The sequence below is a fragment of the Sinocyclocheilus rhinocerous genome, unplaced genomic scaffold (genome assembly GCF_001515625.1).
Source record: "Sinocyclocheilus rhinocerous isolate Xijiao unplaced genomic scaffold, SAMN03320098_v1.1 scaffold1295, whole genome shotgun sequence".
NCBI classification, from domain to species: Eukaryota; Metazoa; Chordata; class Actinopteri; order Cypriniformes; family Cyprinidae; genus Sinocyclocheilus; species Sinocyclocheilus rhinocerous.
Genome location: NW_015660499.1, coordinates 1,910,803 through 1,929,113, shown reverse-complemented (window position 1 = coordinate 1,929,113; position 18,311 = coordinate 1,910,803). Strand labels below are relative to the sequence as shown.

General features: G+C 34.4%; 1 protein-coding gene across 3 annotated transcripts in view; it reads right to left on the bottom strand.

The window, feature by feature from the left end:
- Positions 1-18,311, bottom strand: part of LOC107725136 (ras-specific guanine nucleotide-releasing factor RalGPS1) — a 132,740-nt gene that overhangs the window by 91,195 nt on the left and 23,234 nt on the right. For all 3 annotated transcript variants that reach the window (XM_016534293.1, XM_016534295.1, XM_016534294.1), the window contains 3 exons: positions 17,611-17,661; positions 9,449-9,532; positions 1,388-1,477 (listed from right to left, as the gene is read on the bottom strand). In XM_016534293.1, coding sequence (XP_016389779.1) covers positions 1,388-1,477; positions 9,449-9,532; positions 17,611-17,661 — 225 coding nt within the window. The remainder of the gene's footprint in view (positions 1-1,387; positions 1,478-9,448; positions 9,533-17,610; positions 17,662-18,311) is intronic.

The following is an 18,311-nucleotide window of genomic DNA, read 5'->3' as shown; positions in this document are numbered from 1 at the left end:
TATTATGGATTATGGAGTCATATTTTGGCTGGAAGTAAGAGTTTGAATTTAAAATGCTTTAATGATGGATTTGTTTCTTACAAACACACAAGTTTTGGCTTCTCAAGATGTTAATTGATGGACTGGAGTGGTGTGGATTACTTGTGGATTATTGTGATGTTTTTATCAGCTGTTTGGACTCTCATTCTGACGGCACCCATTCACTGCAGAGCATCCATTGGTGAGCAAGTGATGCAATGCTACATTTCTCCAAATCTGTTCCCATGAAGAAACAGTCATCACAATCTTGGATGGCCTGAGGTTGAGTAAATTCAGCACATTTTCATTTTTGGGTGAACTATTCATTTAAACCGTGGTAGAAGAACAGCGACGCGAGCGAATGAACTAACCCTTTAATATGAATATATACTAACATTTAGTGCAACTGTTTCAGTTTACAAATCAGGAAAATGAGAAAGAACATTTCAAAGTGCACCTAAATAGCTGCAGGTAATGTCTGAGGAACTATTTTCCAGAAAAGGTATGAATATGAACTGCGTATTGCACAGAATCAACCAGAGAGGCATATAAAAGTGACTGTTGCCCGTTCATTAGCCCTGATGTAGCGTTTCTATAACATGACTAAAGGTTTCCAAACCATATAGATGTGATAAATAACAATTAATAGCACTAATCAAAATACGTGTTTATTATAAACATTCTATATATTGTAAATTTTAGCTCTGGCTTGACTTCATTAAGCTCTTCGTGTAAAGTAATGGAAATTTGATGGAAAACCGATGCATGCTTATACTGTATAATAAAATGAAATAATGCTTTGTTAATCGTTTAGTGTGCCAATTGACCTCATTTCAAAGCAGATCCCTCTCTAGTGCACACTAATGAGGTGAACCGTCAAAATTGGAGAGACTAACACACATCCAGCTTTATTCTAGCACGATACAGCTGGAGCGATTCAACATCATTAGTGTAACTTCTAAACCAGATTCACTGTAAAAGCTTTGATTGCTCTTCAGATCTGTTCCAAATCATGGTGATCTGCCTACATAGACAGCATTTTAAGGCATCATCAACAGAACAGAGTTTCAGAAATGCGGTCTTCAAAGACACCTAGTTATGGACAAATTCTAAGGTCGCATTGCATGATGGGAAATGTAGTTGCTGCACAAATGACCGAAGAGTTTCAAAGAATATTCTTCTGGCATCACTGACATTACTGTCATATTGTATACTGTATACTGTATACATATTGTATATTGTATACATATTGTATACTGTATATACAGAATGATGCACTTGCAACAGACTTTGGTGGATTAGCAATCTTTTATGTTTCTTATTCATTCAATAAGATTATGATTGTGTAAACAGCTGTTCATTAATGTACCTTTGCAATCTTGATGAAGTGGCTCAGGATCTCGGCACGGATCTTCAGGGTTTGAGCGGTCAGGATTTCCCGTACCAACCAGAAGCTCACCTGATAAGATGAGAAAAGTTTCAAAACCTGTGCAAAAGAAGACTCATAAATACTTTAATAAACAGCTGAAAACAATGAGCATGTCATATGATAAAATGTTTGTGGTGCTGGATTGCACAGAAGTTACCACTATGATGCCAACGTGCATTAAAATGCTGGACTTAGCATATGCATGTTATGATGGAAAGGTAATCTTCACATGGCAAATAAATAAATAGAAATTTAAAGTAAATAAATAAATAATTTGAGGGAAATAAATAAATATTTAATGTTTATATTTTGAGATAAATATTATAATAAATATATATAAATATATATTTTGATTTATAAATAAATGAATGATCAAAACCATAACATAAGAAGGAGACTCAAAAAGAATGAAAGAGAAAAGCAGAGGTCAGCTGAGGTCACGACACAGGACAGCAATAAGTCAAGTTTTCATCTGCGGTTTAAACTCATTACTTTTTTCACTAAAGGGAAACTCAACTGGAGTCAAACCATATTTTGTGGAAAAACCATTTCTGATAGACAAAAACAAAAATGCTGGAAATGAGATGGAGGAAAAGTGTTGTTATGTAATGACTGAAAAATGAGACACTCCGCTCCGATTATAATTGTACGGCAAACACAGAACGCAGAGTGCACAGACTTCACTTGGCAGAGACTCCAACGCAAGCGGATGGCAAATAAAAAAATAAAATAAAATTAGAAAGCAGATGAAGCCTGAGTGATTCGGACCGTAGTAAATAGTTTAAGATTTCGGCCTCAGGGAACTATTGCAACATAACGGGAGTCAGGTAACAAACCTCAACAATTTCCTCAAAAGCAGCCTTGATTATATTTCACGCAAGGGGAATCAAACTCGAGAAACTATTTAATGTCTGACAAATCATTTGAAAGAAATTGGCACTGAACGCGAGTCATTGCAGGTACACTATAAAAATATTTCAAGTTCTAAATGAAAAAGATTATTGGAAAACGTTTTACAAGATTATACTACGAGTCTTTCAACTTCAAATTTTCTCATTTAATTTAATGCGTTACTTGCAGTTTCTTTGTATTCATTTGTGAAATTTACTAGCAATTTCTGAGTGAAAATAAATCCTGTTTTTGTAAATCCTACACTAAAATGTGTACTGACTGCAACAGGATTGGAATCTCCTTATAGGGCTGCACAATTATGGATGCTAGGCTTGTCGCGATAGACGGTGTTGACGGTGATACCGTTGTTAAGCCGCAACACCGGTTACGTCACTTGCCCACCGCGTCTCCGACCCCCACCGTCGTTTAGATTTTTTTATAGTAATAAAAATCATTTAGTTCAGAGCTTTTTTATTTTCATATAAAAATACGGCATGCAGTTGCATCAAACAATGGTATAAACATCATTCAATGTAAATTGTGATAATCGTAAATAATAATCGCAATTACAATTTCAAGGGAATAATCGACAATTATGATTGTTGTCATAATCGTGCAGCCCTATCTCCTTAGACACAATTAAAAAATAAAAATAAATAAAAACTGCAGAGACATCTAAGATTAAGTCTGAAAAGCCCACTTTCAAGTCTTTGAAGTCAAAAACAAGTCTTTTGCTGCTTTATCAGAGGAAGAAATATAGGCTAAAACCAGTTCACAACCAGCAAACGGGTGCAGAACTCCCTGAGGAACAGTAAATATATCTGTACAAAAAGAATATATGGACTGAACCGTCCAAGCAAATGTCTTTTCCATCGACCCTCAGGAAGTCAAAGCTTCCACAACATGATGGAGAAAAAGGGCACATAGTTTAAACGTAAATTTGGCCCCTGACTTTCATCCTTCAAAGAACACATTAAAGCAAGCGAGTACACCAAGGTTTGGACTAAGAATACACAAGCACAAGTTTTAAATCCTAGTGAGCTGCCTTGTCTACTGCCTACATAGACAGCATGAGCATCCTAACCCGAGTGATTGATTTAAAATGCTCTACATGGGAAATTTGCATACAAATAGATCTCCACACATTATGTGCACAGAAAGACACTCGTATGAGGGGCCGTGAATCAAGACTTCACTAGACATCTTTATTTATTAAATGGGAATGTTGCGTGGAGCCCATGCTGTTTGACAATGGTAAGAAATTCATTAAAGACGGGTTTCAATTACTATATACTACTAAAGAGTACTACTTTAAAGAGTAATCTGCTATTTTGTAGAGGGGGGTCAAAGTGACAATTAACCTGCAATCTGGAGCCAAATTAGAGTATGGCAGCATCACTGATATTTTGACACAGATATTGGCAGGTCATTTAGTAAAATCTGTTGACTTTAGCAATCCTTGCCACATTATATGCCACTGGTGACAGTTCAAATACAGAAAAAAAAAGCAAATTTTCCCCCCAAAGTTGGTATGTCTGTAATTCAAGAAGTGTTAAATATATCTTAATACCCTTTGGATTTTGGTTCTTTCTTTTGCAATCTCTATTTCTAAAACCACACATGGTTCAATTCCAGAGATATCTGAATCTTAATGTGGCTCCATTAGTAAAGTATTAAATTGCAGACTTAAATATTTGTAGTGAAACTGAGAGACTACTGGGTCATTCTGTGTCAAATCAACCAAATTTAAGAAACTTTCTGGCTAAAATCCTCTGATTTTGTGAATATTTCATCTCAAGAAAGACATACATTAATAGTGCTGAAAGCCAAAGTATTAAAGAACAAAGTATTTCGCAGAGAAGCGTCAAAATGACAATTTTTACCTGAGATTTGGAGGCAAATATGGGCAGGAAAATAATGACTTCAGAAAGATGGTAGCATCATTTTTTACACAGAGATTGGTAGGCCTGTTAGTAAAATCTGTTGACTTTACCAATCTTTGTTGCATTATACACTGATAATGACAGTTCAAAAAGTTTTCGGTTTTTTTCCACCCCAAAGTTGGCATGCCTTTAAATGTATCTTAATATATTTTGGAATTGGTTCTTAAACTTTTTTTTGGTATCTACATTTTTTAAGACCTAATACATAGTTCATTACTGCATGGTTCAGTTCCAGAGATATTGGGATCTCAACGTGGCTCCATGAGTAAAATGTATACAGACTCACAGAAATGTCTATTTAACATGTCAGTGTCACTTCAAAAAACCTTATTATGAATATGTAATGTTTATTATTTGTTTTGGTTATTATTATTTTTAATGCATTTTTCTAAAAAAAAAAGAAAAATGGAAAAAAAAAAAAAAAAAAAAAGATATAGTGTGAGCCAGAAAAATGCGTTCATTGGCTTATTTAATGTCATCCCGCTCATGTCATTATTTTAAAAAGAATAAATCGCACTGGTTATCCTGAGAAAACATTGTGCAAATCCTGATGTAATTTCCAAACTACTCCTCCTTCGTTTTATCTATGTTAACAGACACTTCAGTGTCATCTTTATTAAGATAAACACGCAACGCTCGAGTCATAGTCACTGAGTTATAATCTAAAGAAAATGAGCTTCAAAAATGTAGGCCAAAAATTCAAGTTTTCCAGGGAACGGGACAGGCATATAATAGCGCGGCAGCTGTGTTAGCTTAAAATATATGAACACCGCTTCGCTAGCTTTACCATGTGCAATGATGTCATAGCCTATAGCTCATTATCAAATCATTTACACATTATAAGAGCTCTGGTTGGTATAGAAACCTGTGGAGAAACGGGGCGCAGCACTTACATTTCTTGGCTCAGAGATGACGGGTCTTTTTCCAAAGTGGCTGTAAAGTGGGTTTTACCAAAGCGTAGAGCTGCGACCCCCTTCATGAAAGAGCCGGGTGAGCTCATCTGGTTCATTCCTACTCATAATGCCTTCAAAATGGCTCTGAAAGCTTCTGTTCCTGCTCCATAAATGATGAACTGGCAAAGAGCGCTACAATGTTTTGAGGGGCGAAGTTTCTGCTCCGTTGCCATGACGATGGAGCACAATGTTTCCATGTACATTTCCTGCTCACCTGATTTCACTAAAAATATAGAGCTGATTTATTACATGGACAAACTTGATTAGATATTTAGTAGGGGTCTTGAGTAGGGATGCAGGACTTTTCTGTTAAAAATGTGACTGCAATTTAAAAGATGACTTTAAAAAAAAATATTCAGTTTGCAGGGCTGCACAATTTCGCCGAAATTAAATAATAATAATATATAATAATATAGTTCTAATAACAACAACAACAACAACAATAATAATAATAATAATAATGGTTGTTGTTGTTATTATTATTATTATTATTATTGGTACTATGAAATAAAATTAAAAACTAAAAACAAAATAAATATTACTATAATATAATATAATATATCATAATTTTATTTTATATTTTTACATTATATAACATATATAATGTATGTTATCTTACATATTATATATATAACATAAAATGAGATTGTGATTTAAAATGCCATTAAAAAAAACAAAGAAAAAAAATTGCAAAATTTGCCCAAAATGTTGTGATTATACATCAGTATGGACACAACAACAACAACAACAATAATAATAATAACAACAATTATTATTATTATTATTTATACAAAATAAAAATAAGAATTACTAAAAAACAAAAATAAATTACTATTCTAATATTTCACTGTCAAAAAAAATAAAAAGTAATATTAAAGAAATATAATACAACACAATACAATATAATAATGATTTGAAAAAAAAAAAAAAAAATCCAGGTTTGCTGTGTTTGTTTGCGATCCAAATTTATTTCTATTAATTGTGCAGCCTTGCTTCAGCACGCAAAACTCGTCGCCCTGATGGCACTAATGATGCAAATTAGTGACAAGCCAATGTGTAACATTAGAGTTAGGGATTTGTTCAAATCAATACCTAACATGAGCAACAGTAATGGTGATACTTGACTTATCACTAAAACTGCACACTCTCTAGTCTTTACAAGAACTATAGGGCTTGGGGTTGATAGTTACAGTACATCAAACGACAGGCATTGTTTAAAGCGAGACGCACTCTTGGGTGGCCAAGAAATGTCTCTCAAAGCCGCTCCATCTTTCCGAAGGTCTGGAAGCCAGCTCATTGTGTTCGGCTTAATGATGTCATAAAACCAACACCGTCGACAGCCAATAGAAGGAATTCTGTGAGACTGACTGAGGTGAGTTGCACACGCTAAGACCGTTTCAAACGGAAAATGTGCAGCGGGGAACTTGATGCTTTTATGTAATTTCCACACACTCCTGGCTAAAAAACCTGAAAAAATCGTCTCATTAAACATGTGCCATAAATGTAAAAGTGGGTCATCTACTGTCTTCTTTGCACTTTTATAGCACTTTCACAAAATCGTGAATATGAAAAATTGGGACACACCAGTTAATCTAATAAGGTTTCGGATTTAAAGGGACAGATTTAAAATCAAATTCATTCCAGGCTGAAACTTCATAAATAAGCAGAACTGGAAGCAGTACATTGAAACCGCAAATTTAGTTAAGATTAATTTATGGCCAAATCAGGGCTCGAAATTAACTTTTTTACTTGGTAGCACTGTAATATTAACCAATCTAAAATCTGCATTAAAGTTAAGAATGTAAAGATGAAGTTTAATTGGTTATGTAGCCTAACGTTTCATAGAACGGCAGACAGGTCACCGTATCAACACTCAGAAGGCACATACTCTGAACGTTTTTAGAGAAATTAAAACGGGTCGCACGACAACAATTATATGCACTCGCACAAATGCTCCCAAATATATTTTGAGGTCGCACAGATTAAATTTCGGGAGCATATGCGACCAAAATGGTCGCAATTTCGAGCCTTGCAAATGCTTCTAAATTATCTTGAAAACCAAACTTCCTTTTGGTTTTATAATTAATGGCCTCTTAAGTGTTCTAATCCAACAGCATCACCAAGTTTGAATAACAAACAACATTTTAAATGTCCAAATTCATTCCAAGAACAAAACGGATTCACAAATCTTTCCTACGAGGCGCGAGAGTTTAGTTTTACTGGAGCTAAAGGCTGGGGAACTTGGAGATGGTTTTTGGAGAACAAAACATAAAAAAAACAGCTCAATACAATTGCATACACACACTCAAAAAAAAAAAAAGAGCTCATTGGCAGAAATACTGTAACAAAACAGGGGTGAAGTTGATTTGTCGCCCCATGCTACATGGAAAAACTATATATCATAATGCGTTCATTTACATGATACATTTCAAAACAATTAATTAAAACAAATAATTATTAAAGGAATAGTTCACCCAAAAACGAAAATTTGTTGAAAATGTCCTCACCCTCAGGCCATTCAAGATGTAAATGATTCTATTTCTTCGTCAGATTTGGAGAAATGTAGCATTCCATCACTGTCTTAGCAATGGATGCTCTGCAGTGAATGGGTGCCGTCAGAATGAGAGTCCAAACAGCTGATAAAAACATCACAATAATCCACAAGTAATCCACACCACTCCAGTCCATCAGTTAACATCTTGAGAAGTGAAAAGTTGAATGCTTGTGTGAAACAAATCACCATTAATATGTTTTAAACTTTAAATCATAGCTTCCAGCTAAAATAGGAGCCCTCTATCCATAATATTGCTTTCTCCAGTGCAAAAGATGTCTCGTGTGAATCAGGAGAGAAATCCGCACAGATCAAGCACCGTTTACAAGCCAAAACAGCTCTAAACAAATATGTGGGTGGATTTTGATGTGAGAGACAACAGGGGAGGGAATTTTTCCACAGGTTGAAGCATTCTTATGGATTATGGACTCGTATTTGGAGTTTTGGAGAAGTAATGGTTTGAAGTTAAAAACGTCATGCATCTTTTGGCTTCACAAGCCGTTAACTGATGGACTGGAGTGGATTACTTGTGGATTATTGTGATGTTTTTATCAGATGTTTGGACTCTCATTCTGACGGCACCCATTCACTGCAGAGGATCCATTGGTGAGCAAGTGATGCAATGCTACATTTCTCCAAATCTGATGAAGAAACAAACTCATCTACATCTTGGATGGCCTGAGGGTGAGTCAATTTTAAGCAAATTTTCATTTTGGGTGAACTATTCCTTTAAGCGCAAAAGTGATTTCGCCGTTGTTCGGGGTGGTAAATGATTTGTTAGAGCGAAAATTTGTTAAAACTGTATGTGCCTTATGTCAACAACATACGAGACGACAAGATGAATGTTGTCTAAATGTAACAGCACAGCAACGCTTGGATGCAACCACGCATCCCTATTTTTCCTTAAACAGGAGAAAGAGGTGGAAAAGTTCAAGCTTGAGGAGGAAAGGAGCACCAGGCTGGACATCTGCCCGTGTGAGAGCTGTTAACAGTATTTCCAGCACCTATTAAGTCCTAAAGCTGTGGGTCATCAGGTTGATAATGGTTTTGTGGCACAGTTCGCAGTCTGCTGGCACTATATCAGCTACATCCCAGCCAAAAACACACTTTATATCCACTTCACATCTGGAAAACTAAATGAATATATAAATGAATAAGTGCGGCATTTCACTGAGATGACAACTAGGGACGAACAATACCTCCATCATATCAGTATCAGTCAAGATCAGTGTTTATTAAATGATCTGCTTCAGTCTGATACTGGGTCACGATTACAAGCTGATTTAATTGATTTGCTTTAATGACTTTAATAGGGCTACACAGTTATACATCTATACAAACACACATACTAGATTGGAAGATATAATATAATATAATGTAATATAATGGATATTTTTAAAATAATCTTTGATGTTGGGGTCAGAAAAATGTTCTATTCTTTGTGCACCACTAGTGACAATAGCAGAATAAATAATTAAATAAATTAATTAATTAAATTACAGAACTTACTACAAAATAAAATAAAAATAAATAAATAAAATTAGTGCAATTAAATAAATGAGTACAATAAAATAAATTTTAAATTAAAAGTAACATTTAAAATAAAAAAAATAAAAAACATAAAACAACAAAACAAAAACAAAACAAAAGCCAATCATCTTACCTGGTTAAACCTCCGTGTGAAGGCAACAACATTAGGAGCCAAAATGTGTTTCTCCTTTTTGTTCCAGCCACAGCTAGCAAGCTCCTACAACACAACAGATACAAACAATCACAATTAAGACAGCAAATACAGTCAATTTAGACTTAATTCCATTGTTAAGATTTGAAGTTTTTAAACCTCCTGTTTTTTTTTTAATGACTGTTGGCAATAAGAAGCTCTAGCATACAGTGCCTTTGACTGACAGCAGGCTTTAGAGTGGAAGCAGAATTATCTCACTGTGGAGCCCCGTTATTTAAACCAAGTGTAACCGAATCATGTTTAAGTGATGATTTCATGTTCTTCCAGCTTTGTGTAAGATCTCGAGTTTCCTCAGTCAATCTATAATTATGCAGATTGTGTGGATTATTTTTTCAACACTCAATCCCCCCAAGTGAAGCTTGAGTTTACTTCATTTGCAGCTTACCCGTTAGTTCAGCTAAACTAATGTGTTCGCAATTATGCTCTATTTATACACTGTCACAAATGATTACTGACACTGCAAAAAAGACAATTAGACAGAGAACGATCATCTGCCGTTTTCCAGATGTCTCGCACGGGTCCTATAGTCTTTAGTCAGGGTCGAAACTCATGACAATTGTCACTTATTTTTGTAAGTACATTTAAAGAAATTGCATTTATTGGGAAGAAGCAATATTTTCATTCGACATTAAGTACACAACAATACTTGTTAAGCAAACTGTACTTCCATCCCTCACAGCCCTAAAATTGAATGTAGTGTGTTCCCTGACAAGAAAATGAATGAACAAACAAACAAACAAATATTGAGGAAATAAGTTAATAAGAAAATAAGTAAATAAAGAAATGAAGGAAATAAATACAAAAATAAGAACATAAATTAAGTAAATACATTTAAAAAGATAAGAAAATAAGTTTAAAAAAAAAGTAAATAAAAAAAAAAAATAATAATAAAATAGATAAAAATAAAATAAAATAAAGGAAAATAAAAACAAAATAAGTAAATTAGAAAATAGGAAAAATTATACACCCAGTCACATAACATAATTTAACATGTCATTTTTGTCCTTATTATCATCACATTAATAATTTCAATGACAATAAGCAATTCTTTAAGTAAGACAGTATAGTTAATAAGCTAAAGTGTAGATTTGGATTAATAATTTAAAATCATGTGGAGTCACAGGTCTGCTTTTCATGGCTGTTTTCTAGTGACTTTGAGCATGGCTCATCCAATCAGATTTTATATTTCAGTACAAACAAAAGATGCTCCACACAAGATGCGATAAAAAGACTTTAGTCTGTGCTGAATGAAAGAAATAAACATTTGGAGCCGAACATAAGCTGTCTAACGAGAGACACATGCGTAATATAAAATATACACAATTAAACCAGAACCTCTCATACTGAGGTTTTGCTGAAAATGTTACATTAATAAAATCTTCATGCAATTTCCTAAAACTCCCAATAAAACTTTTCATAACTGCTTGGGGGGTTTGGCCAGAGAAAAGATGTTTAAATCTATGATGAAGAGAAAAAAAGCAAACACAAAAGGGTCTGATGAAGTGAAGGAGCCCTGGGCTCTGCAGGTGGCCAATAAGAGCTCACAGTGAACACTTGAAAAACACCCAACCACTTAAAAAGAAAACATGTGAGAGGTCAAAGGTCGCGTTTTTAACTTTCATTCCCAGAATGCCTGGCACTAAAGTGGACGCACGGCACTGTGGGTATTCTGAAAGGCCACAATACAGTCTCTCCTGTCCCAACATCACTGCGGTCGAGGACCTGTGGTTTTTTAACATTTCAGTGGCATTTATGGCTCACAAGACGAGGCACAAGCAGCCATAATCCAGTTCTACAATGAAATCATTTTTGTGATCGATCAAACAAAGTCAAACACTGCTAATAACCAGACCTACATAGTTTATTTACTTAATCAGATTTATCAAACAAAATTCAAGATATCAAATTATAAAATTATATAAATGTATTTATTTATATAATAATTAGATAATTTGCATAAATTTAATAAAATAAAAGTATTCATTAATAAAATACGCTATATTATTTAAAAGAAAAAACAAACAAATACTAAACATATCATTTTTAATTAGTGATGAAAATCGATATAATTGATTTAATTATATAACATATAATGCACCAAATTTTCATGATCATATATTCATATTAATTACAGTAATTATAATTCTATATTATATTATTGTATATATTTTATTTTACCATTAAAATATAATAATTATAAATGTTCATCGCTGTAATTATATTTTAATTCATTTTTGCTCTCATTGCTGTAATAATGACAATCATTCTGTCTGGAAAAATTTATCAATCAGAATAATTAATTAATTAGCAAAAATTTAACTCAGTACAACAAATATAATTCTGGTCATAAAAAACATTATATTTTATTCTATATATATATATATATATATATATATATTTTTAAATGTATATTTGTGCACTTAATATGTTATAAATAATATAATACAATATCATTTTGACAATATCATAATTTAAATGCTTTTGCACCTCTGTGGTCGGCTGAGTCATGTTTATATATTCTCTGCCCTGCAAATCTCAAAATGTTTCTCTTTTTGGAAAATATAGATTATTATTTACTTTTAGGAGAACATGTTATTTCATTATTTATTACAAAATGTAATAAAATGCAAATCCCTCTCATCACATTTTATAATAAAAGCTTAAATTTGCATGTGAGAAATGTGTAGGTAAAGATGGGGTATCGCAACTGATAATAGTTCAGAAGTCAAATAAAAAAAATCTTTTTGTTTAAGGCTGTTGCCATCACTAAACTGGCAGGTCATGATTTTCTGCAGAACATATCACTAATGGCTAATTTACTAAGGCAAATTCATTATCTCACATGGAAAGTGACGACAGTCAGAGGTTGCGAGACGGTCAGACCTTACGTCAACTTCCTTTACAGCAGGAGAATTATCGGAGGAAGTTCATTTAGAGTCAGGCCACGAACACCTACAGATTACGCGCTTCAGCCAAGAATTTACATGAGTAAACGAGGAGGCAAAGATGGCAAAAGCAGACCCAGCTGGAGGTGGCTACCTCTTTTCCTTTCGGGAGGGCCAGAGGTCACACTGCTCCGAGGGACGGCGTAAAAGTGTCAGGAAAGGAATTATGAGCCATTTCAAGCGGCGAACCCGGCGGCTTTTACATCTGAATTCAGGACAATCGTCAAAACTATCATGATAACATTGAGTAACATAACGAAAATGAATAATGTGATACTAACTAACCCACCACAGCAGACTCTAGACAAACATGGCAAAGCGGCTATGATTCACAGCGACGGTGGATAACATGCATCCAGTGGTTTCAGACATGACAGAAAGTTCCTTCGTTTTACGTAACTCCTTCTTTCTGCCAAAACTGCTGTTCGGGTGTTTTTCCAGTGCTTTCTTAATCTAGTTTCCATTAAACAGATTAATGAACTCTAATTACAGCTAACAGCCCACAAAAATACAGTAATCAAGAGGGGTTCTCGTAGAATTAAGAATGGAAAAACTCTGGTGTCTAGTGCTTTTTTTTTTGGGATAAAGATAGTTTTCACATTTATGTGTTCACACTTTTATAGTATAATAGTTGGTTAAATAGGTTCCTGGGTTATTAAAGTGAACTAAAACCATAAAAACATTTCCATTACTTGAAATAAAAAAATACAAGTTAACTGAAATAAATTATGTAATATATAGCTAGTTGCCAAAGCAACATTTCTTAGTTTCATTTAGTTTAACTTGAACTTTTTTAAAAGAAAGATTGAAATTATTATTTTTATTAAAGATTGCAAATGACTAAATATGATTTTAGTACCTAACCTAACCCTAACTATTTTTTTAGTTAGTTTCCAAGGCAACATTTAAAATTTTCCCTTTTTTTTTTTTTTTAGTTTTTTTTAGTTTTTAATCTAATATATATATTTTATTTATATATATTTAAAAAAAAACTGGCCTCCTCAGCTGAAAAGTGCCCAATATCGCTTCAAAACCAGTCAACAGACCAGCTAAAACCAGCAAACAGTCTAAGGCTTTTTTAAGACTGGGCATTATGAGCTAAAAATAAATCACTGTTGGGCAAATGATTCCCCCATAGACTTTCATTTCAGTCAACGCATTTTATTGATTTTATAAACGGAGTTACACATCATAATCCAGAACATTCTATTCACTTTAAAGCCTGAATGCATTAAACACACAGACGCTGAACGAAACTAATGAAAGCTTGAATCTGTGGCCCGCTGACAGACAGATGAAAGCTGGAGCGAGTCGGTTTACAAATTCTCTGTTAGGCATCATAATTCTCCGCTATTCAAAAGAGAAATGACGAAGCGCGTTTATGTTTAGCTATAAACACAGCACTTGAGGTAATCAGCCTCAATTCTTTAGTTTGGACTCCAGATGTAGCTGATTGACCTCTGCAAACACGTCCAGTCAAATCCACACAACTATAGCTCACTCCAATCAATTATACTGTATATTTGACGCATATATACACATGCAAATGTCACATTTTGCCTGTACGATGCCGTAAGGAAAGACATTTCTCTTGCACACTTTCAAACACCCAAAAGACTGAACGTCTCAAAATGTGAGTACAAACACAAACAGAGAAGCAGACATTACAGCATCTTAAAGGCTCGTTCCAAAAAAAAAAAAGAGTGATGAACAGCCGTCAGAACTTGCACAATTTGTCAATACCTAAATCTCACACAGACCTCGTCTCAGATTGCACGTGTTTTTGTGGATGAGGAGCACAAAACCCGTCTGAAACTTTACAGACCGAAACGAAGGTCTTGTGTTTATTTGTGTTAACTTAAATGTTTGAGTGTGTAACAGGATGTGCTAAACATGCACGGTCGGGGTGATCGGCTTCACATGTGCGTTCTTCTCATGTATCACGTCATCCTGTGTGTTCCCTCAGCATTTAGAGCAGCGCTGTATTTATGCAATACAGCAATAATTTAACCATGTAAAGCCTGACATATCAAACAGTGTTACGAAAAAAAAAGTTTGCATGTGTTTTTTGATGAGGTAATCCTGTTCAAAGCATGCATGTGTCCATGCACACAAAATGTTTACAGGGTCTGCATTGCAATTGTTAAATGTTAAATGGAGAACACATGATTCAAAGAAATAGTAGGACAATAGAGTGCACTTTAGTGTGCCTGGAAATGTGACCAATCATCATCCAGGGGTGCATTTCCCGTACAACTAGCTAGTCACGACTGTTTCCCAAACACGGTCGCATTTCCGTTAGTTCAACAATATAGGGCCGTTGTTAATGACATCACAGGCATGCGGTGGAGTAATGACTTGAGATCTCTAATGCCCGGTTCAGACTACACGATTTTAGCCCGATTTTGCCACGATTTGCTTGACGTAGGGTGTCGTGGGGATTATAGCGGAAGCGCTTCAGCAATGTTTACACTCTTGTTTTCGGAAGTCAGTCGCTAGTTCTGCCTTCTCGATGACATCACGCGCGTCGTTAAAGACGGCACGTGATGAATGGTCGGGAAGCAACGTGTAGTCTGACGTTTCTTGTCCACGACACGACAAGATTTTAGGAGTCGAAATCGTGTAATCTGACACAGTGACTATCGTGAGCGGCAAAAATATCGTGTAGTCTGAACCCGGCATAAGATGCTGCTGTATTGAACATGGCACCTGATGACTAATTTACTATTTTTTGTTTCCTGTCATTTTGCTTTATTTGATGTTTGATTCATCGTGGATCATACTCTGGGGTTCCCTTCGGCATTTGGGCACATGCGCACTTTTCAAAAACGGCGCTTACTGAGGATGCACAAAAACACATTATATTTTAGAATGGAAGATATAGACTTTATTGCATGGTAGATTGCTTATTGTGCCCAAGAGCATAATTTATTTAAGCCAATATGTCTTACTAACAAGGAACTGTGCATCTAACCACAGGTCGAGAGCTGTAGTTCCAACCATGTAAGTTTGCGATGCTGTTTGCGAATGTTTGTTTGAACTAATTTTTTCATTTGAACTAACTAAAAGTTTGTTTCGGAAACACAGAATCATTGAACTATGTTGGTAACAACGGAACTTGCAACCATAGTTGGCTAACGATGCTTTTGGGAAACGCACCCCAGGTTTGAAAGAAATTTTTTTTTTAAATAAAATAAAATATAAAATAACATCTAAAAAAGGTAGCTTATGTATTTTTGTTGAGTATCATTTGGTAATTTTTAGATAAATCGTGTTAAAATGTGAGTATAAAAAAAGAATCCCTCAGGCTTTTGAGGGACGTTTATTTGTTCATCTCTCAATCATCTCTGTATTGAATTACATTGCATTGAATATGAGCAAAACTATGCAATTTGGTGCAAATGCTGATATTCATATGGAAAAAAAATAATTGTAATGTAATTCTTGTAATGTAAATAAATGAAATCTTTAACAGTATAGCAGACTACTTTTATAAAATGCATTGAAATATCAGTTTTCACTCCATATCTCCCAATAATGTGTCTTAGTAAGATGATATTTAAATGCGTAGTTTATGATCAAAGCTCTTTAGTTTCTAAACATAAACCTAAGTTGAAAACCTAAGTTGCTTCAGTCCAGTAAGCACTAAAATATCATCTTGAAAAATATTACTAACTATATCAAAGCTATTCTTATGTTTATCTACTTTATAAAATCAGTAAAGATTTCACAGTAAAAATGCACATGAAGCACGAGCTGAAGGTGGGGGTTTGTATAATTATACTAAAAGGCCTTTTACTTGCTAAAATGTATAAACTATCAATCAGATGACAGAAGGCATGTAATAGATTGTGAAAAACAGGATTTTCTGCAAAATTTTGATCATGTTTATCATTTAGAAGTAATTTTTTTTTTTATTTGCATATCAAATGATACAGCAGGCTTTATAGGGTTCAACTGAATGTCTAGGATTTGTCAGACACCACTAACCAGTCAAAAACATTGCATGTACAGCTTAGCTTCATAACCAGCCTGAAGTGAGCATTAGTGAAAGGGGAGCTGGTAAAACTAATGAAAGCGGGTCACAGGTGGTCTCATCCATCAAGCGCCGTAAGCCAGCGGCATGCTTTCCAACAGTTTTACATCATGCTCCGAGGAAAAATTGGACCTCCTTCTCGCTGTCACTTATGGCGGCAAAGATAATCAACTGATACCCAAGTGTAATTCTCTTCCCCAAACAGCTTATAAACATCCCTAATCAAAAACTGCCAGACTGTTAGAACATTCTGCCAAGGTGTTTAATTCGCAAAGTCTACGCGTTTACTGCGGTGCAACCGACTGTCTAAACACACGCTCGGGTGTGTATTTTACCGGCCGCTGTTCCTCAATCAAAACAATGGCTGTTAGATATTAGCGCCGGGATCAAGATAGTAGCACAAATAATCAAAGAAGTAGGTTTATGCATGCATTATATTATTAACATGGAAGGAAATGCAACATTTTCAACAAAGGCACGCTCCTCTCATTAGGGACAGTGAGGTAATCCTGCTCAAAGCGTACAAGTGTCCATGCGGATACAATGTTTACGTTGTCTGCATTACAATTTCCATGTTAAATGGATAATAGTGGGATTATAAAGTATAAAGCAGCTATAAATATTACAATAATACAGTGTATTTTAGAGTTTCTGGAAATGTGACCAATCAGCATCCAGGACTGAAACCAAAACTAAACTAAACTAAGATAAATAAATAAATGTTTTATTTATTTATAAATAAATTAATAAATAAATACAAAACTTGTTAAATAAAATTTTGTTTAAATAAACAAATAAATAATATTCTTAGAGACCAAACTAAATAAATAAATATATAAATAATTTTTTTAATTAGTTTACATTTTAATATTTATAAAATGTGACAAATCATCATCATCCATGACTGAAAATAAAGTTAAACAAAATATAGTAGGACAATACAATGCATTTTAGCATGACTGTAAATGTGACCATCATCATCAAGAACTGAAACAAACAAACAATAAATAAATAAAATTGGTATAATGCAACAGTGTAATGATATGAAGTGTTTTCTCTAGTCTACATGGTATTTGGCTAAAAAAATGTGACCTCTGTCTTACCTCTGGCTGTATGGCCTTAAACACAGGGGCGTCCATCAGGGTAATTTGGCTCTGAGAAACACAGACAAAAATAAAATCACATTTTCGTCGCTCAGAACTAGAGTGAGCAATCACAGCCATGAGCTCATTTTCCAGCACTGAGTTACGGCGCACATTATGGGAATGCACAAAATTAATGAAAACAGCTCATCATAAAAATCACCACAACGAGGGAACTCTGTTCCACAGGGTCCTTCAAAGTTCCTTAGAAGTCTAAATAAGACCTTGACGCAAGTGAATTATGGGTAATAGACTCTCTTAAATCCCACAATCAGGCCAACTCACAGGAAACAGTCCTATTTTAAATCACCACCAGCATTCGGTAAATTAATCTGAGAAGTTAAGCATCATATATCATCAGCTCTGTTCCAAATCCTAGTGAGCTGCCTACCTAGACAGCATTTTAAGGTGTCATTAGGGCAATCCAGATGCAAAGACTGTTCTGAAAAGTAGGAACATTATGGAATGGCTATTTCTATTTAAGGCAGCATCATGCATCTTTTATTGATTTAAATATTAAACATGTACTCATAATTCATTCAAGGCAAGTTTATTTATACTGCACACTTTAAAGTGCAATATAAGGAAAAGCATTGATTTTAAATATATAATAAATAAGAAAAGAATACATAATTAGATTTCAACAAATTGAAAAAAAAAAA